Genomic DNA, 22907 nt, shown 5'->3' on the forward strand with positions numbered 1-22907 from the left:
TTTATACTAGTGTTTGTTTTTCGTTCGTGTATTCGTTTAAGGGGGTACAGAACACATAAGAAAAGATAACTCTTACTCATAGTCTGATTCATTGCTACGTTTTAAAATTATGTGCAATATGCAAGCTTTTAAAAGATCATGATCAGAATGTTTACATTATTGCTATGACCAGCTGTACACCCTTTGACTGTTATTCATTTAATCTTTTAATTCGTTTAAAATTACTCATTTTCCATAAATGAATCTTCAATGAGAAATAATAGAAAAACTCAAAGTGAAATAAATTTACCAAAAGAAAACCAGGACGTTAGAAAAGGAGGGAAACAGAAAGCGAAAGGACCATAACTGTTTTCGTTTTTTACTTGGCAATGCCTAGGTCTTAAATAAAATGAAATAAAGTACAAAAGTTAAAAGTCTAAGGATGCTACCATTTGATTTTAGGGGGAATGGGGGGGCGCTAGGATTTAAAATTTTGTCCTGCATTTTTTTTATAGTTGTAATCATCCTTATTGTCCTGCATTTTTTATTTTTCATTCTTTAAGGACCTGCAATTTTCATTAGTTGACTGAAATTGTTTTCATATTTTTAATTGTCATCCTGCTTGTTATGCCAAATTACTGATCCTGCGTTTGTTTGTTCAAAAGCCTGTCTTGCCTTTTTTCAAATTTCATCCAAGCCCCCCACCCCCCTCTCCTCAAATGAGGGTGGATAGGAACTTTATCGGGACTCCGGGATCGAGTGTTTTTAAGGTCAGGATTTAAGGATTGACCCTTTCGACATCCGGAAATTCTTTTTTCGAATTTGGGGATGTCGGGATTTAAATTTATTTAAAATCGGGACGTCGGGATTTCGTTTTTTTAAGCCGAGATTTTGGGATCAGGACCCCTCCTACTCCCCCTCTCAAATGGTAGCCCCCCCCGACAATGAAAATTTTAACCAAATAAATAAGAATCCCTGGACAATTGCACAATGCTTATGTTTGTAGATTGTCTTATCAAATTGATTAAATCAAATCTGAATTGACTCCACAATACTTTTTTTTTTTATCAAAACATGTAGTTTAATTTTTAAGGAAATACACTATGGCCTTAGTAATACATGTAGTAATGTAAAAAAGATTACGAATAATTTATAATTTTATAATTGCTGTCATATTTATTAAATTGCAATTGAGTATTTTATTGCATGATTTATATTCATGTAAAACGTTAGAAGATACCCAGAGGGATAATGAACCACCAGTGCATCATTTAAATGTCACGGAACAAGGCAAAAGGAAGAAAAACAAACGTCCTTTTCAAATGTTTTCAGTCCAAAAAACACTACACATATTTTTGCTTTCTTAATTCATCTGAATAAAACAAAATATATCTTTCTAGTGTCTTTTTCCAACCTTTTAATCTTTTAATTCGTTTAAAATTACTCATTTTCCATAAATGAATCGTCAATGAGAAATAATAGAGAAATTTCAAAGTGAAATAAATTTACCAAAAGAAAACCAGGACGTTAGAAAAGGAGGGAAACAGAAAGCGAAAGAACCATAACTGTTTTCGTTTTTTACTTGGCAATGCCTAGGTCTTAAATAAAATGAAATAAAGTACAAAAGTTAAAAGTCTAAGGATGCTACCATTTGATTTTAGGGGGAAAGGGGGGGGGGGGGGCGCTAGGATTTAAAATTTTGTCCTGCATTTTTTTTATAGTTGTAATCATCCTTATTGTCCTGCATTTTTTATTTTTCATTCTTTAAGGACCTGCAATTTTCATTAGTTGACTGAAATTGTTTTCATATTTTTAATTGTCATCCTGCTTGTTATGCCAAATTACTGATCCTGCCTTTGTTTGTTCAAAAGCCTGTCTTGCCTTTTTTCAATTTTCATCCAAGCCCCCCACCCCCCTCTCCTCAACTGAGGGTGGATAGGAACTTTATCGGGACTCCGGGATCGAGTGTTTTTAAGGTCAGGATTTAAGGATTGACCCTTTCGACATCCGGAAATTCTTTTTTCGAATTTGGGGATGTCGGGATTTAAATTTATTTAAAATCGGGACGTCGGGATTTCGTTTTTTTAAGCCGAGATTTTGGGATCAGGACCCCTCCTACCCCCCTCTCAAATGGTAACTCCCCCCGACAATGAAAATTTTAACCAAATAAATAAGAATCCCTGGACAATTGCACAATGCTTATGTTTGTAGATCTTCTTATCAAATTGATTAAATCAAATCTGAATTGACTCCACAATACTTTTTTTTATCAAAACATGTAGTTTAATTTTTAAGGAAATACACTATGGCCTTAGTAATACATGTAGTAATGTAAAAAAGATTACGAATAATTTATAATTTTATAATTGCTGTCATATTTATTAAATTGCAATTGAATATTTTATTGCATGATTTATATTCATGTAAAACGTTAGAAGATACCCAGAGGGATAATGAACCACCAGTGCATCATTTAAATGTCACGGAACAAGGCAAAAGGAAGAAAAACAAACGTCCTTTTCAAATGTTTTCAGTCCAAAAAACACTACACATATTTTTGCTTTCTTAATTCATCTGAATAACACAAAATATATCTTTCTAGTGTCTTTTTCCAACCTTTATCCTGACAGGTGTCGAAAATTAACGGGTGTCTTCTATTCCGTCCGCAATTTTAGGGAAAGTAAAGTCTATGTTTAGAATCATAGTTGAAACTGAAACTACACATGTATGATATAAATAGAACATGTCATTTTCGCTTTATCAAATTTAAATTTTGAATATTTCTATATTGTTGTATGGTCGATTAAAGCTTGTGTAATATGATTTCATACTGACTACATAAAAGTCATGGCCCGTACAAGTGTTTCTTACCAAAAACCACAATTATCGTCCTTGAGGTCAAAGTTCAAGGTCATATGAAGGTCAAAATTTTAAGAAGGCAAACCACCTCATGATGATACATCCACATGCCAAAGATGTAAGCCCTAGGTCAAAAGGCAAAGAAGTTATGGCCTATATGATTGTGTTTTTCACGGGAAGAAACCCATAAAGTTGACCTTGAGGTCACATTTGAAGGTCACACAAAGGTCATCGTGATGCAAGACGCTTAACCCTGTGATGATAGATCCACATGCTAAATAGCTAAGGCCTAGTTCAAAAGACGAACAAAAATATGGCCATTATGTACTTTTTGAATAGATTTTGATCTTATTTAACCAATTTGAGGGTGGGGCGTAATTTAAACTTAAATACCAAAAAATCTAACGGTTTTTTTTTTTTTTAAATTTGCCAGAACAACCGACTAGTATAGCACTCCAAATGCTTAGTTTTATGAAAAAATTAAACGACGCATTTTTAAAAAAAAAAAGTTCTTCTTCAAATACTAGAAGCATTAGAAGCACAGCATTCACTTTTCGGGGCTGATTCTGATACCCCCTATTAAAGTTCTGGCAAAATTTTAAATCCGGAATAAAAAACTTACAAGGAAGGGGTATCAGTGAACTAATATTCACCTCAGCTATCATTATTAGCTATGCTATTGTCAATTTAGGATTACATTTATAACATTTTAACAAATTCAACCCTATACCCATATTTCAGAAACTTTCAATTTTGGCCGATACTAGTACAATGTATGTAAAAGATGCCATATTTGAGTTGCCAAATCTTTTAAACCTATGGTTCAAATCTTTTAAAAATTTTACAATATGTTTAGGTTGGCCTAGTTTATCAATGAAAAAAATTAAGAAAAATTAAACGACCGGATTTTTTTGGGTATAGTGTTGGGTACCCTCTTAATATAAAAAAAAAACGTTATTTTCACATTTGATTTTTTTCACATTTGTCATTTCGAGGCCTTTAATAACTGACCTACCGATTTAAGCTCTAATCATTGTGAACGACCGAACATTGGCCTTAGGTGATATTGTCTGTGTCATGCGGTCTCATACACTACAAACCATTAAAAGTCTCAAATGGCCTATATCTGTACTCGACTGTACTGATTTTTACTCGACCAGTCTGAATTCGTCTGAGATTTACTTGATAATACTCGACTGTAGTCTGAACCATACTTAACAGTCTGAATGTGTACTTGACCAGTACTTAACCATTTTATACGAGTCTGAACCGTACTCGACCTAGTCTGAACCGTACTCGACCTAGTCTGAACCATACTCGACCTAGCCTGAACCATACTCGACCAAGTCTTAACCAACCTAGACCTATTCTTTGCATCTATCAACTGAATTTGATCAATTTTGGAATTCTTTTAATAAAATGAAATTTGAACAACAACTTGAAATTAAAAATGTATTCAATACAGTATTGAAATTAAAATTTCACAATAATCAACCATAATATAACTTCAACTCAATATTAATCAACACTTACATAATAATGTATATCAACTTCTAAAATATAAATCATGAAAACAAGCTGATCCAATAATCTAAAAAAATGAGTTGTGATTAATATTTTCAATATTATTCAAAATTTTATGAATAGTTCAAAAGTATTTTATGGTATTAAACTGGACTATTTCCACCATTAACTTAAGCCTAGTATAGATTTATGGTGTCAGTTGAATTCAGGTAATAATGCAGTGAATGTTTTTTATGAAGATATATATAAAATAGTGTATAAAACAACTTAATGAATTTAAAAAAATGAGAGCTTAATTGTTTTGTTTTATTAAACCAAGAATTTAATATAATCATGATAATAGAATTTCCAAAGCAATCATTGATAACCTTTTTTAAAAAAGAAAATGTATTCCAAAGTAACAGTAAAAAAAGTTTTCAATTAATTTAACTATTTTTTTGTCAAATTAACATGGCATACATAAAGCACTTTAATATGTTCTAATTACCTCAGTTCATGTGTGTTTTACAGGTATAAAGAAAGCCCTATTTTCTTAAATTCGTGTATTACTTATATAGTACATACATGTATATTGAAAGGACTATGTAATTTAACCAGGATGTTGCAATTTTGAATCAATGTTATTTAGAATTTAATACCTCTGGCCAGGTGTGATCTTATTTATGAGTTTTCCCCCAAGCAAAGATTATACTTTATATTTCACCACTAATCAGAAAAACAATTTTATTAATTTATTTAATTTTATCCCTTTTTGATATAAGTTATATATAATATGTTTTTTTTTTTATCCTACAAAATATATATTTCTTTTATAAGGTTATTTTTTTTTATAAATTTTGTTGGCTGTTGTTATATATATCAGTTAAAAAGAAATTTATTTCAACAGTTAAAAAAGTAGATGTTTTTTGGTCTAGTATGGTTCAGACTGGTCGAGTATTTTTCAGACCTTTGGTTAAGTATGGTATAGACTGGAAAAATAGGTCGAGTACATGTCGAGAATGAGTTAAGACTGTTTCAGACTGGTCGAGTAATAGTTCAGACTATTTTCAACGGCAAATATAAGGGTCAAGTACGATTCAGTACAGTCAAGTATGGTTCAGACTGGGGTCGAGTAATGTCAAGTTAAAGTCAGACCAATTCAGACTGGTCGAGTAAAAATCAGTACAGTCGAGTACAGATATAGGCCATTTCAGACTTAAATGGTTTGTAGTGATATGAACAGTTGTCCTATTAGTCATCACATCACAACTTCTTTTGTATATACAAGTCATACAAGTGAGAGGTTTAGCTAGTTATAAAACCAGGTTCAATCCACCATTTTCTACATTAGAAAATGCCTGTATCAAGTCAGGACTATGACAGTTGTTATCCATTCGTTTGATGTGTTTGGACTTTTGATTTTGCCTTTTGATTTTGGATTTTCCTTTTTGAATTTTCCTCGGAGTTCAGTATTTTTGTGTTTTTACTTTATACATACGAATTGGTGCTTGACAATTACAAGATTGAATCCCTTTTCCGAAACAGGTATTGCGTCATCCATATGATCTCTAATTTGAATGTTTTGCTTACCTCAAATCAAAATAAATTAAAAGGTCGATTTTAATAGTTTTGTTTTTGCTTTGATTCGAAAGTAATACCTTTATCAATTAACATGACAAAATGTATTAGGAAAGCTGTGCCTTAACGATTTCCAAAACTTGGCTGTTTTAACAAGATTCACTATATCGACCGAAATGTTCGTTTAGTTTACTATAAGAACGTGCCATATCAGTAAAAAGTAATATCACAAAAATACTTAACTCCGAGGAGTATTCAAAACGGAAAAACCCCAATCAAAAGCTCAAACACATCAAACGGATGGATTACAGCTGTCATATTCTGACATGGTACATGCATTTTCTTATGTAGAACATGGTAGATTGAACCTTGTAGATAAGTAGTATGCTAGAGGTCCAAATTCAACCCAAAAAAAGAGCACAATATTTGCAAATAGCTACGTCCTTTCATCCCACTTACACAAATCTGTCATATTCATTTTTGCCCTTACATATCTAAATTATTACCGGTCGCTGATACATTTTAGCATATTTCTTTTTATAAACATACATAGCAGGGTATATGTTTTTTCGCTTTTAGGTAAGTAAAGTTGTCTAAAAATATTTTTTTAGTCAAACAGACATTCCATTGGAAACTGTGTAATAAACAATGCTACAACATCTGCGCCTGTTGAGAAAAAAATATCCGATACCTTTATTTCGTTAGGAACAAATACTGTAACATATACTCTAAAGGAAAATGTACATGTTGCACTATTCTTGTTAATCACATTGAAGGGTTACATACAGAGTGACAACCCTGGATCAGCCTCGGAGGATTGGTTTCGAAACCAATATTCTTTATAATAGTTATAGTTAATTCACTAAAAAATCAATATATTTTAAATATACGCAGCGACATTAAGGTGATTTTCCCGCAAAACCGAATAAAAAAATAGTGCAGGAGTTATTTCCCCTATCAGGATCAACATGTTTAATGGCGGGCGACTTTTGACGTTGCAGACACAGTTATAAATGTAGCAATAGGTAAGTTTCGAGTATCGCATAAATGATGAAATATATCACATATGGTGTCTTTTTTCATATTATAATGTATTTTCACATCAAATAATAGAAATAATTTGAATGAAAGCTGTATTTATCAAAAGAAAGATCGCAAGCGGAGTTTAAGCTCCGCCCACTGTTTACCTTATTTGGAAAATCTATGTAGCCGTGAAGCTTGCAGTTTGCAAGTCTGTTAATTGAAGATAATTGAAGCAGCCTGGCACTTGTCAGTTGATATTTAAACGACCTGGTTGAAGAAACTAATGAGAAAAAATGGAAAATTTATTCAATTTGATCCAATGTCTGGGCAAAACATGATTTAGCAGGATAATTATGGTGTAATGTATCGCTTTCAGGTATATAATCTCGAGATATACTAAAATTATGCAGACATTGTGCATCATGTGCATAGGACAGAAATATAAACCACGTGTTGCAATATTTAATTTCAACCATGGCCAGTATCCATCCTTTTTATACGAAATACACAGAAACACAGGGGTCCTACTTCATAGGGGTCCACACAAATTATGAAGTTTTTTACCCCACTCTTTTGGGTTTTCGACCCCAGAAAAACGTGTTTATCCCACAAACCTGGGACCACCCCATGTTTCATGACTTGAGCCCAACCTGTTCATCTTGTGTCAGATAATTTAGGAAAATGACAAATAGCAGAAAAAAACAACATGTGCCTGTGCCTCTTATCACCTTTTTAACTGTTTTTAAAATGATAATATGCATAAACTGTATTATAAAGGGCAAATACATGTATAATTTTCAATTGTTAATAGCTGATAAAAGCTTCCAATTCATAATTATTAGGACTAATCTTGCCATTGATTCGGTAATTATATAATTTGCCGGGGCTTATTATTCCTCATCAAAACTACTCCAAATAATTATGACGTGTTGAAAAGCTGTAATATTTTTTTTCTCTTTAAAAAAAAACTTAGCTAAAAAAAGTAAGGCGTCGAGGATAAAAAAAAAAGCTTTTCAAGATTAAAGTAAGGCGCGTCAAAGTAAAGAAAAATAAAATAGCTTTTCAAGACGTCATTATTATTTGGACAACATCGAAACCACCTTTAAATTTCAATTCATCATCCCTAACAAACATTTTTTTTTTGGTCGTCTGTTATTGGTAATATTCCAAATAATTAAGACGTCTGGCAAGACTATTTTTATTTTTATCTGAGACACCAGTAGGAAGGCGTCCAAGAAAAACATTTAAATAGCCTTGCCAGACGTCATAATTATTTGGACTATGTCTGTTATTAAGCAGTTCATGTACATATATAATTGTAACCTCCAAAAGTTCCAAAGTTAGCTTTATCATTTTTTGTAGCAAAGCTCAAAGCTAAAATGAAATAGTATTTTTATTTTATTTTTTGGCATGATTTAGAGTCAGGGGTTTTATCTTGTCATGGGCCGAGTTTACCTGTATTTTTAAAGATTGTATTATTTCCCTTTGTTATTGGTTGGAAAAAATGGTGGCAAAGTATTTATTTCATCACACGAGATGTGAAATTTTCTTAAAAGAGCTGCCATATTAACGATTGTGAACAGGAGGATGTATCATGCAATTGACTTATATTATTGGCAACACTACAAAAATGTAAATCTTTGTTTAGGGGCCAGCTGAAGGACGCCTCCGGGTGCGGGAATTTCTCGCTACATTGAAGACCTGTTGGTGACCCTTTGCTGTTGTTTTTTATTTGGTCGGGTTGTTGTCTCTTTGACACATTCCCCATTTCCATTTTCAATTTTAAATGTACTTTTGACTCGAGTTCAGTTTACTTTTCACTTTACAACGGAAATAAAATGACTATTTAAAGGGTCAGTGCTCAAAAAAAGGGTAGGTCAGGTAACCGTAAACAGACTTATATACACGATATATATTGGCCTAAGAAAAGACTAAAAGAAGCAATGATCTGAGGCTAATTAATATATAGTTTGCTCATCATGACTGCCTACTTTGACATATTATTTTTATATATATATGTCTTTTGGAAAATGTTGTTTGTGCTGTTTTTAGACCCTTCTACAAAAAAAATTTGTTTTACATGTACACGTATAAAAATTGCGGTTTTTATCCAACGCAATCATAGGTTTAAACGTAGACTCGTGTATATATATATTTATAGATAATAATTATTATCAGTTATAAACTGAATAGTCACTGCATGCACTTTCCCTCTAAAACACATGTTTGACATCAAATATCTAAACTCTGTCCCTGTTCAGTGTTGGTTGGAATTAAATCCATCACTCAAAGCTATATATCCCCAGTAAACAGAATCGAACTATAATCTATATCTAGTCTCTAGTCAGACTGACTATATATTAAAGTTCTGTCTGTCTGTTCCATGAATTGTTTTCTTTGCACCTTTCTCAGGAAAATTACAAGGATTTCTGAAATTTGCTTTCAGGGTTTATATATGAGTTAGCAATACCATGTGATGCTTTTTCATCTTCATCACTCAACAACTTCCTGTGTACCTTAAAATTGTTAAAGTTTATGGGGGGTATCATAAGTTATCAGTAGCTCACAGATTCACTTGTTTTTTTCTGATTATTTTTTTTTATTTTTTGTTTGGGGAGGGAGCTGCCAGGCTATTTTGAGTAGTGCTCTCAGCACTTCTAGTTAATCATAAATTAGCAACATCCGTATCATGACATTAGTTCATTTAATTTGCATTATAAACAAACTTGTGTGGTAAAAGTAATTTCTTTATATTAAAAAAAATTATGATTCATTATCATGATCATACATGTTACATTTGCTATGGACGCATGAAATTATTAAACGTGTTGTTATCAATTTTTCAAAAGTATATTATATTACAATTTTTTTTTTAGCTTGCCAGAGAATTACAGGACTGAAGTAACAGTATGGCATTCAAGCTTTGATGAAATATAAAGTAATGGTTTGAATTTAGGATCTTTATTATAGACAGGTAAATTGTTTATCCTGCAATTATCTAACTGTTGTACAATGAGACAACTCTCCTCAAGAGTCTTAAGTGAAACATAAATTAAAAACTATAGGTCACCATTTAGGCATAATGGCCTTCAACAATGAGAAAACACAGAAAAAGCCCCAAATCATAAATGCTTATAAACAAGGAGAAAACTAATGGCCTAATTTATGTGGGGAAAATGAATGAACAAACAAACAACAAATGTTTAATTACAGACACAGTCATACATATATGTACAGGATGTGTGTGTGTGTGTGGGGGGGGGGGTTAAGTTAGTTGATTACATGTATGTTAGCAAGTCAGGCTTTTCTTCCAGATTTTATGATACATGTACATGTATGTGCAAATAAATTTCTGTTTTCTTACATCGCGAGAAGATTGTATGATGTAAATTTAGAACTTTATACATGTTATATGGCAATGTTTTAATTAAAAGGCAACTTTGAATACAAAATGTATCTCATTTTTATAAGAACTGACATTCTGAAATCTATACATGTATCACACATAAGTAACTGTACAAGTATGTAAATATTTTCTGAAATAGCAATTATTGATATCACAATTTTCCATTCTTCATGAATTGCAATACAATAGTTTATGTACCCAATATAAATGATCATGATAATTGCTTAATTAAAAATGAAGCTTCTGTACCAGCAATAGTATTTATTTACACTGACATGCCAGATACACCTAGGCCTATAATAATATACTGAACTTGCTAGCTCAAATTTCTTGTGATCATGTTGATATTGAAGTATTCCTGTCATTGTTCACATTTGGAAAAGGAGATATAAAATAATGAAGTTAAACATTATACATAAATTTAAATATTTATAACATAGTGCACCTTTTTAAAATGCATGTGGAAAATTTATATTTTGTTCAAATATTGAATGAAGACATTAATACTACAGGTAAAAAAGGATGGAAATTATTTCGTTAGAATTTTAATCGTACCTTTTTGAAGAAGTATGTTTTCACTAACTTTGAATTTCTTTTTCATTTTGAAAATTTCAGTTGATAAACATGTTTATCATATACTTAGACTAAATAACATATGAATTTTACCGTATGATAATAGCATAATTTTTAAATTAACGTATATTTCATATTTTTTCCAATTAGTGCTTAGCGGGCTGATATGAAAAGTTTATCACATGCTTCGATTGTTATCACATGCCTTTCCGTAACGTTATCACATGGCATTCCGGTGATACTCGGCAAATTCCGGAAAATACACCTCAATACTACGTTTTCAGTGAAAAACATTACCAAGTAGTGTACAAAACAATTATTTGGATACTGGAAAATATATTGTGTAAAATAATATAAAAAAAAAAATTATTTATTTTTAAATGTTAAAATGGTTTTTTTTCTCTGTTGAGGCATATGTTAGAAAGACTCGTATCGAATGTACCAAAATTTGGGTCCGACGTCCCTGAACTTTTCACTCTTTGAACTTCTTTTCTAAAAGGATCATTATATGAATCTGTTATTTTTCTTTACTGTTGAAGCATATGATAAAAAGAACATAACATGTCATTTTTCATATCGTATGTATTATCAGCCCTCGGTCAATATCAGCCCTCGAGCCTTGCGGCTCTTGGGCTGATATTGAACCTAGGGCTGATAATACATGCGATATGAAAAATGCCATGTAATAATCTGATAATACATTGTACATGTATTATATTTGGATTTTTTTTTATTTCAGGGATGAAGACCTTAATAGATCTGCAGTCAGACACCAGTTAAAAGTTGCTTATAACTCATCATGGCCATTACCATGATTATGGAAGATGTGATAAAAATTTGTTTAGAAAGCTACCAAATATCATGAATATGTTTGTGAAAAAAAGACAGCTATTCTACATAATGTACCGTTCTAAGCAGAAGCATTGACAGTTTCAAGACCAAATGAATTGGAATTTAGTGTTTTGATGCTGAAAAACCGAGGAATATTAATTGGACAATTTAACATCTATTTCATCATTATTGAAGTTGATGTTTTTATCTCAGTTAAAATGATGTCCAAATATACATAATGGCAGTTCAGAGATTTGTGAATATTCTTAGAATAGGAGCTGCAAAAAGGATTTCAGTTCAAAAATTGTGTTTCATGGATGTAAAAAATGGAATTTGTTGTCTCTTTCACGAAATCTTTTAAAAAAATCTGCAATATCTAACCAAGATGAGTGAGAGATCTACAACTAGACATGCCATTCAGTTGAATTGTAATCATGGTAAAGAGGAATTTTGAAATATAAATTTATAAGTCTTATATGAGTGTTTTGTTATTTTTATGGCGATTACAGGCGATTCAATATAAATATCAATCATACCAGTATTAAGACTTACAGATACATGTATGTACATGAGATATGTACATGTACAATGTATGCATGCAATTCACTGATGCACCACTAATGGAGTTGCATGTAAATGTAATAATAAAAGTAAGAATATGACATATGATTGCCAATGAAACAACTCTCCCTCAGGGAACAAATAGTCATATACAATGTACATGTACATGATGTACATTTATGTACTGGCCACCAGAGAACAAGGAAATCATATTTTGTCATGATTTATATTTCAATCTCATTTCATGACACACAAACTTCAGGTTTACAAAAGGTTCAAAAGCATAATAAAGTGTTTTAATTAAGTTGTTGGTCAAATTGATGTTGGCCTTCAATGCTGAGACCTCTGTACAAGACTACAAGTGTAACAGCCACACAATGTTTGAACCAAACAAAATTGTATTTTTCTTTGTTTGCATTTATATCATGATGCTATAAATTTGTACATCTGTACCTTTATATACATCATATATGTTCATGTGTATCTAACTTTTCTACAGGTATACTTGGAAATGGGAATTATATAATTAGTCATGTCCCCTTTATCATGATTCATTCATCTGATTACCATATTACAATGTATACATGTATGGCAATGAGACAGCATTCCCAACACACAGACAGAAATCAGTTTCTTCTTATTTTAAATTTAAATGTATCATACTCGTTTATATTTATGTACATATATATAGTTAGTACATCTAGAATTTGATACAAAAAATAAGATGTCATGATGTGGTATAATTGCCAATGAAGCTTTGCTTAACAATTAAGTTGTGTTAATTTTATGATTTGGTCAGGTAAAGATTTACCCATGAATTTTGGTAGGCAGTAGTTTTATAAGTGTTTACATGTACAATGTATATACATGTATCATTTTTACTTTCCTACTGACTTTTTGGTCCTGTCTCCTACATGTATATCATGATTCATTCATCTGAAACTTTTTGATTGTGTATGTTAAAATAGTTACATGTATATATATATTAAGCATGTTGGTTATTAATGTATTTGTATATACATTGTATACATGTATACTGGTACATAGAATTTCTTTTATTCTGACAGAAAAGAAATACCTTTTCAGTTGGCTCCAATCTCCGCAATGAAAACATGATTGATCATGTTGATTGTGCTGAATGTCACTTAAGCACTTGCAGCTTTTTCTTCGCTGTCCATTTGTATTGGTGGCCACTTTGTACAGTAGGCAGGATTTTAATACGAAATGAGCGACATAAAAAAACAGACACTATTTCCAACATAATGGTAAAATTGTATACTTTAACTTTTAAGGTTGAGAAATTAAGATGCATATGACAAGGCTGCAGATCGAATCATAGGTACATTGTACATGTACATGTGTCGGATATAATTTGTTCGACCTCAATGGACTTTTTTTTTTATAAGTTTTGAGTACTCGATGCCACAGCTTCTTATCCTTACTCTAAAAAGGTAGTTTGTGCAAATATTAAAACTGAATGAGAACAGAATCATATCCCCCATGTTAATGCTGGTGTTTGCTTTTAAATATTCCAAACAAAAATAGGAGGGCAGAATAATTTTACCAAGCAACTGTAAGAATGTTAAAATAAGTAATATATGGCAATGAATGGGTTGAAAAGAAATATTCTGTCCAACAAAATACAGGAAATAACCAGGGACATAACAAAAAAAACAAGCCTGACACCTGTTGAAAAATCATAAACATTTAAAGGCAAAAAAAAAACTCTTCGGGCCAGTGCATGCTCCGGCCATGAGAACAAATTCAAAAAGACCTCCCAATCATGATTAACAAATGATACCAGTCACACTTGATTAACAGCAGATATTCAACAAGTAAAATTTGAATATTATGCAGGTAGGTTATTTTATTTAAATTTAAAAATAACCAATGACACACCGATCAAACAAAAAAATCATGAATTTCTGGATTCTTTATGAAAATGAAACTTTTTTCAGTAAAATGTTAATGGTTTACAATACACAAACACTAGAAGAGGCATAGTAGGCCAATCTATTAATTTATATATTGAACTCACACTTGTGAAATTATAGTTATACACACACCCACGATGCGGATTCCGAATTTGAACCAAAAAAGGGGGAGGGGTGCGTGCCCACACACTAATCGACGTTTAGAGGGCTACACATAAACATATAATAATGACCTGAATAATTCTGAATTGTTTCCCTTCAAATGATAAAGCAAGCAATACGAGCATATTTGTTTATTCGCTCAATCATATTATTACATAAATCGCCGGTGAAAACAAAATATACACATAGTTTTTCCGTCAGCGGATCCGACTATTACAGGGTCTTTCAAACGCTTTTTTCTTGCAATACATGGCGATTATGTTACTACACGTTAAATAAATTGAAAAGTGCAGGTACAAGAGCTATACCAACCCATTAAATTCTGGTACTGGTAGAAAGGATATATTCCATATTTTTCAAAAAGTGCTGCTACTAGTTATAAAGCTTTCGTGTAACAGAAATTTCACAACCCGAAGTGCCAAAAAGTCAATAAATCGATAAAATTCTCCATGTTTTATTGTTTTTTATTTACAAAACATCTAATAAAAAACTAGTAGCAGCACTTTTCAAGTAAAACAAGTTATGCCGATTACAGGGAGCCCAAAATCAGCGCGATCCGATTTCATCTTCAACCTGCACTTTTGACTTTTTTGGAAAATGTCGTTACTTTCAGTTTGAAGTCACGTGACACTAGTGTATTTATATTTTTCTATAAATAAAAGTTTGGAATGTAAATCAAAATAGACCCTTTTCTCTCCGTTTACTCCTTTGACGTGTATTTTGGCTTTTAGACACTGAAAAATAGCTCTGAGTTCAATATGATGTTTCTTGTGTATAAAAATGGGAATTTTTTTGAAAAGGCCTTAACATCGCTGCGTATGCTTTCAGAAAACACTGTTTTGTGTAAAGTTAACATAAAGATATAGGCATAAAAAGGTATATTGATCGTTGTTATTATTGATCGTTGTTATTATTGATCGTTGTTATTATTGTCCTTGTTATTATTGATCGTTGTTATTATTGATCGTTGTTATTATTGATCGTTGTTATTATTGATCGTTGTTATTATTGATCGGTGTTATTATTGTCCTTGTTATTATTCAGTGAACGTCAGTAGCCAGTACCGGATTGGAAATTGCTTAAGTGTAAAAATTTCACCAGGCAAAAAGATTTTTAAAGCAAACCCATGTGGAGCGAAGTTCAAACCTTTGTGTAGTGGTAAGAACATGTAAGGGAATCATATGTTATCACCTCAACTATAGTGCCTAACAAGATTTTGTGAGGTAGACGAAATTGACTTTAAAACGATCGTATTGACTTTTGATGTCCAGAAATAGGCAGATCGAACATATTTTGACTTTATTTACTAACTTCTTAAGTTTGGGATTAATTGTAATTAACACATTCCAATGAGACTGAAAAATGCTTTTTTTTTTGTTATGATAAATAATAATTTTACCTGCCGTAGTCGTGCGTAAAATATATTTCGGCATTTCTCTTAAGAAATGACTTGTTTAATGGAACAACAGGTCTTATTTGTAAACTTTCTCTTTTATCTCCACAATAGGCTTTTAAAAAAGAATCTTTCGACTGTGTATTCAGAAAATTTTGTGAAAATAGAAGAAGTGGCAATTCTTACCTTTCATACCTTAACTTTCATTGATAAAACATAATATTGACTCGTCCAGTGTCCAGTTTGATGGTAATTTTAGTTACCGTACACATTCATGCACGTTATAATTAATCAATAGTCATGTATGAAAGGCATAAACAAGTTTTGAAGGTAAACTAATAACAACTTAATCCAATCAAATTGCCTACGATTCAATAATAATGACCAGTCCACATCATAAAATGTATAGGGGTAAACTGGGTAGGGAGAAAATGTCAGATATTTTAAGTTCATTATTTTGCAACAACGAATAAAAATTTGTTAACTAATAGATTTGCTATAATTTCATAAACATGTCATTCTGTATTGGTATAGTTTTTGATCTTTTATTTGCGTATTTAAGGCTGTAAAAAGTTTGGCCTTCAAAAGTCAACATAATCATTGACTTTATACAGAAAATTCGCCCTTTTTAAAACATTGTATGTATCACGAATAATACTCGACAACAAAGTAAAATCATTTCTTAAAACACTGCAAAAAAAATCATTCTGATTGATACAGTGGTATTGTCATAAATTGCGCTGGAGTGAACAGTTGTACAGCAAACGTCGAATTCCCTCACACAATGTTATCACACACTATAAAAATAGCTAGAATTTTGTTTGTCACGAAACATTTTTCATTTTATTTTTATTACATTCTGTATACATAGTATAGATTAACATTAATAATTTGAACGACAAAATAACATATTTTACTGAGAAACTATTAAATAAATCTACAAAACACAAAACACCGTTTTACCAATATCAATAAGTATTCGGCCGATACAAACTATCAATAGACCAATTAAAAGTATAACTTGAGTTGTTAATATTTGCTGATTTGGATAGTGTACGAAAATGTATATACTATGAAAGTAAGTACTCGGCCCTAGTATGCCCCAAATTCATAGTACAAAACATTGTATAGACTAACAATACGTATCAGCGCTTTTAATAAGTTTTCATTTTGATTCAATTTGCGTTACGTCCTTTGAAAAAAATGTCCATGGGTGAACACTTTGAGGACAATGACTATGGAAATATCCAAAAGGCAAAAGATAGAAATAAAATGACGATGGACAATAGTAAATAAATATGTATACCTGAAAAATAATGCAGTATTTAAACAAAATATTTACGTCACATGTGAATAGTAATTAAATAAACTGAAATTTATATATAGTATGTTGTGATATATATATATATATATATAATATTAATACGTGTGTATTTTGTTACTTAAAACGTGTAATTCGAAGATTTTACAAAAATGAGAAATTGTTTGTTTTTATGACTTCTAGCACCTCTGTTGTTCGGGGTTGCTAATAAAACCATTGTTTTTTTTTCATTCCAAGGACAAAATTCAAAACCCATCTACACTAACTACCGGGAAAATGATTGGGCTAGTTCTTTCAACAAATGTTCGTCATATGGATTTGCTACATATGATAGAATTAAACAGTCAAACAATGTAAGAGGAAACTTTTGGCTGGGTAGTATCAGAAGGCCAATAATCCAACGTTCTGCAGGTATGTTTTATAAACAGTTTTTATGATATGATGTTTTTTTTCTGAACTTGTAAAAGATGATTGGAATAACAAGGAAATAATATGGAGATATGTGATAGTATATTGTTTCTTTCACAACTGAATAGACCAGCTACATTTTGCATATAGAAAAATAGAATGTATATACATCTATTAATAACAATTCAAGAGACAAAAACACGTATAGTATATTATTAAAAAATACGATTAAAACAGCCTTAGTACTACCTAAACGGCATGTGTCATACTGGTGACGTCGTCCTGGTCATATAAATCCCGTGATATATATTGGTTATCGACCCGGTCCAATAATTCCAATACGGACTGGCAATGAATCCTGAATTACATGTAAACATATATTGTGCATGTAATTCAGGATACATTGCCAGTCCGTATTGGAAATATTGGCCCTATATTCACATCATTGCCAGTCCGTATTCGAAATATTGGCCCTATATTCACACCATTGCCAGTCCGTATTGGAAATAGTGGCCCTATATTCACATTTGATGTATGTAATACAGCATTCAGAACAAGTCTGTATTGAAAAAGTTGGATTATTTAATAAAAATGTTGTGAACTGGCTGTTTCTGTATTGGCACTGATATAGAATCTCGGTCAGCTGTATTGCCCTCGACCCTATTGGTCTCGAGGCCAATACAGCAAACCTTGAATCTATACCAGTGCCAATACAGAAACAGCCAGTTAACAACACTATAATATTTCAAAAGCCATAATAAAAAGTCAACTTGCGATCTGTCAACTTTCTCATTTTCAATACGCTCAATGTTCTTTATTACATGTGTATGTCATCTTCAAAGTTACTTAAATAAAAGGTTAAATTTGTGTAATCTGTAGAATGATTTTATCTACAGTACTAAAAATAGCAACGATAAGATAGAGTACGTACACACTTAGTTTTTTACTCTTCGTAATAATATACAAACATGTAATTTCTTTACCCTTTACACATGTGTTCTCAGTCCTAAACTTACGCACATGATACACGAATAAGTCATGATTAGTTTAATTCAAGAAGAAGAAAAAAACACTCTGATTCCGACAAAACACTCTTTCAGACTGACATTTACCAACATGCGACATTTCTGTTCATTGATACCATATGTGCTACTTTTGTCTACACCAAACAATCGGTTCTTTTATTGGAACCGACTGTGCTCCCCTTTTCGACTTGTTCCATTATACATGTGTTACTGCGGGATTGATTTAAGAACTACTCAGGAAGCATTCATTACCTGTAAAGTTTGTGTTCAGCTTCTAAGATGAAGTGACTATGTTGAACGCATCTATCTCATCTAAAATTAAATTAAGGATATAGTTGAGTCTGGCTCATATCTTGACTTACATTTAGAAAGTGAAATTGAAATTTGATTATGACCTAATCTTTATGAGAAGAGGAATAGTTAAAGCTTTTCAATTGTGAACATGCAATGTCTATGTAGTTTAACCTGCATCATGAGCATAGGGAGTCTATATCTTGCAGTTCATGTGATATTCAAGAGGTTGTGTTTCTTACTTTTTTTTTTTTGAAGGGGGATTACTGGTTACAAAAATATATCAGACTTATAATTTTATACGTCAGAATATCAAAGGTACCCGGTTCTAATTGGTACATGTAGGGTTAAAGCCATCCCATCGAAGGGTTGTCAGGACGACTGCACAGATGTTCACGAACTTATTTTTATTGTCAGAACTACATCGCGTATAGTGTGTTTTGTATTTACCATTAATTAAATTATTCAGTTAAGAATATCATTTGAAGTGTTAAATTCCTTGTGTAGTATCCTGGGGCCTCGATGGCCGAGTGGTCTAAGTAGTTACTACTTTAATCACTAGCCAGTCAACACTGATATTGGGAGTTCGAACCCCGCTTGTGTGGGTGCAGTCGACTCCAATCTTAATTGACTAGGATTGTTAGTTTTCCTATCGAAGGTCGGTGGTTTTCTCCAGGCACTCCGGCTTCCTCGACCAATAAAAACTAGCCGCCACAAAATAGCCTAAATGCGGTGATTAAAAGTGGCGTTAAAACACCAAGAATCTAAATCAAATGTGTATAATCTTTTATAGATTAATAAGCACTTCAGGCAATTCCATTTATTGTAAAAAAAAATTCCCTTCATTTGTATATGATAAATCTTTTCATTTATTTTGTTATTTATGTAACTATAAAAACAAATTGTTCAATATACATTGACATGTAATCGTTTCGACCACTGTATTCCCACATATAGTGTAAATCACTGGCATATCATTTACATAATCATTTAAATATTCAATAACAGTGTTGTTCAACATAAGATTGACTTCATTATTTTTTAAACTATGCACAGGTAAAACAAATTATTTTATACAGCAGTCGGCAGAGCTTATTACAACTGTACGAGTTGATTTAATTTCCTTTCAAATTAGCTTTTAGTTCGGTTCAGGTTGCTTGATGATGTCAAAAACTTTGTTTATACTGATTTAAATGATTTCATTGGTTTTAAATCACATAATTTGGTTTTACACTCATCCTTAACATTTGCATTGGAATTTGTAGAAATTGTCTGTCCTTGACCGTTGCATTTTGTTTGACCGAAATTGCACGATACTCATAATCGACAATCGGGCAAATGTCGCTCGTTTGGCATCATCTAGTTATAACAAAAGGAACAGAAGATAAACATGCCGTCACAATATACTCTGGTAATAAACAAATAAAATATGTTAAGCAAATGATACACATGTATCAATTTCTTAATATAATAGACGCAGAACCAAAATATTGTATTGCTGTGATCATACGGAATGACGTTCACCAAGTATATAGATATGTTAGGCCATGCACCGATGAACTACCAGCCGTATGTGCTGACACAGATAAGTCATCTGCAGACAATAGTAAGTTATATGTGTCATTTTTTGTTTGATAGACGAATACAATTGTTTAATTGCAAATTAATTGTATTTACTATCTCTTAAGCATACGTTATATCTCTGTTAATCGTTATATTAGTTTTGTCAGATACTGATAGATAAAAAAGTACCAGGATTATAATTTAATACGCCAGACGCGCGTTTCGTCTACATAAGACTCATCAGTGACGCTCAGATCAAAATAATTATGCCGCCAAACAGGTACAAAATTGAAGAGCATCGAGGACTCAAAATTCCAAAAAGTTGGGCCAAATACGGCTAAGGTAATCTGTTCCTGGGATACTTACGATAAATATTCTTATATGTTTTTTTTTATTCTTGACACTTAAAAAACACTTTGTCTACACAAGAATTAAGTTATAAGCTGTTGAACTGATATGATATGATTTAACAATATTAATATAGTATAAGTACTTATATTTTTAGCTAAATTTTGGTATTAACAAAAGGTTTATATCTAACAAAATCAACAATAACAAAGAGGCTATAAACATTTATCATGTTTATACACATTTCAGATATTATACTCATATCACTGGTTATAACTGCCGTACTGGCTATTATGGTTATTATTGCTGTGGTCGTATTATACAAAAGGTAAGGTTTACTATTGACATTATTAATGGAAATGAAAAAGGAAACCGGGAATGAATTGATGGAACTGCCATCATGTATTTTTTTCTTAAAAAGATGTTGCATTTAAAGAACTACTTGCGTTATTTTTGGTATTTCAAATAAATAAATTTGACGTATAATGCTAGTAGCATCTTTGTAAAATACAATTTATAGCAAAATACTCATGTTGAAGCTCCAGCTCAGATCCGTTTTCCTTCCTTTAATTTAGTAAGAGTATGATAAGATGGTGTCTTTCATTTAATACTCTTCAAATCTAGTTTATTGTATCATTGTAAGACAAATTGACTAAACATAACTCTGCATCTACAAAAACACTTTTGTACATTTACAAAAAAAAAGAAAAAAACGCTTTTTTGTAAATATCAACTCAGCAACGTCTTTATGATGATTCGAATTTTCACACTTTTGAACATGATCGAATTGTGTATCTGGTGAAGATAAAATGGTACATATGTATTGTTGATATATTTCCAGTGTATTCATTTACTTATTGTCATATTTGAACACATGTTCCTTCCTCTTGTAACTCACATCCTTGTTTTTTTTAATAAGACGGACCTCATTGAGATCTAGAAATAGCCCATCGGTTGTTCCAAGCAATGAAGTGACATACGCTCAGGTCAACAAGCCAACAAAAAGGAAAACACCTGTCAATGCTGGCGAATCGACAAGAAACAACACAGCCGACGATACCTTTGATCACATGGAACATCATCGACTAAGTCAGAATCCGATTCCAACTGAGAGCAATTATGATACCATGCAGTCTGTTGGAAATGGAGAATTGGAAAATGACTATGATGTGACAAGTGGAAGAGACAGACCAAGACAAATTTTCGTTGATGATACTGCAGAATATAGTCATGTGGAGGCTGTAAATCAAGAAAAGATGTAGCGACGTTAACAAAACACCGTTTTAAACTAATGATGTCTGTATGTTTTACATTAGTTAGATAATCAGCAAGAGTAAAACGTTTATCAATTTGAGTACTTTATATAACTTGTCCATGGAATGTTAAGCAAAAATAAATGCTTTGCTATTTGTAGCTCACCTGGCCCGAAGGTCCAAGTGATCTTTTCTCTTCACTTTGCGTCCGGCGTCCGTCGTCGTCGTCGTCGTCGTCGTCGTCATCCGCCGTCGTTAACTTTTACAAAAATCTTCTCCTCTGAAACTACTGGGCCAAATTAAACTTGGCCACAATCATCATTGGTGAATCTAGTTTACAAAATGTGTCCGTTGACCCAGCCAACCAACCAAGATGGCCGCTATGGCTAAAAATAGAACATAGGGGTAAAATGTGGATCTTGGCTTATATCTCTGAAACCAAAGCATTTAGAGCAAATTTGACATGGGAGTAAAATTGTTTATCAGATCAAGATCTATCTACTCTAAAATTTTCAGATGAATCGTAGAACCCTTTGTTTGGTTGCTGCCCCTAATTTTGTAGTTTTAAGGATATTTTGCCATTTTTGGTTATTATCTTGAATATTATTATAGATAGAGGTAAACTGTGAACAGAAAAATCTTTTTTATTTTTAGCCATGGCGTTGTCAGTTTGTTTTAGATTTATGAGTTTGACTGTCCCTTTGGTATCTTTCGTCCCTCTTTTAATAATGTTCAGTAAAGTAAGATCTACAAAAGGGGGACGAAAGATACCAAAGGGACAGTCAAACTCATAAATCTAAAACAAACTGACAACGCCATGGCTAAAAATGACTACAAGTCACATGATCAAAACTGTCAGTTGACCCCTTAAAGAGTTATTGTCCTTTATAGTCAAT

The 22907-nt window shown here is 32.0% G+C and overlaps 1 protein-coding gene and 1 long non-coding RNA gene across 2 annotated transcripts in view; both read left to right on the forward strand.

The window, feature by feature from the left end:
* LOC139481685 (uncharacterized) overlaps window positions 1–22370 on the forward strand; it is a 99478-nt gene extending 77108 nt beyond the window's left edge. Inside the window, exons 5-9 of the mRNA XM_071265149.1 lie at window positions 15454–15567; window positions 17361–17534; window positions 20322–20453; window positions 21008–21086; window positions 21678–22370. Of these exons, the coding sequence (XP_071121250.1) occupies window positions 15454–15567; window positions 17361–17534; window positions 20322–20453; window positions 21008–21086; window positions 21678–22020 (842 nt within the window). The 3' untranslated portion in view covers window positions 22021–22370. The remainder of the gene's footprint in view (window positions 1–15453; window positions 15568–17360; window positions 17535–20321; window positions 20454–21007; window positions 21087–21677) is intronic.
* LOC139481683 (uncharacterized) lies at window positions 6804–12227 on the forward strand. The gene is made up of 3 exons (XR_011654661.1): window positions 6804–6944; window positions 9819–9916; window positions 11661–12227. It is a non-coding gene; the product is annotated as an uncharacterized lncRNA (long non-coding RNA).
* Window positions 22371–22907: the final 537 nt, after the last annotated feature.

This window comes from Mytilus edulis, chromosome 7 (assembly GCF_963676685.1).
Source record: "Mytilus edulis chromosome 7, xbMytEdul2.2, whole genome shotgun sequence".
Lineage (NCBI taxonomy): Eukaryota > Metazoa > Mollusca > Bivalvia > Mytilida > Mytilidae > Mytilus > Mytilus edulis.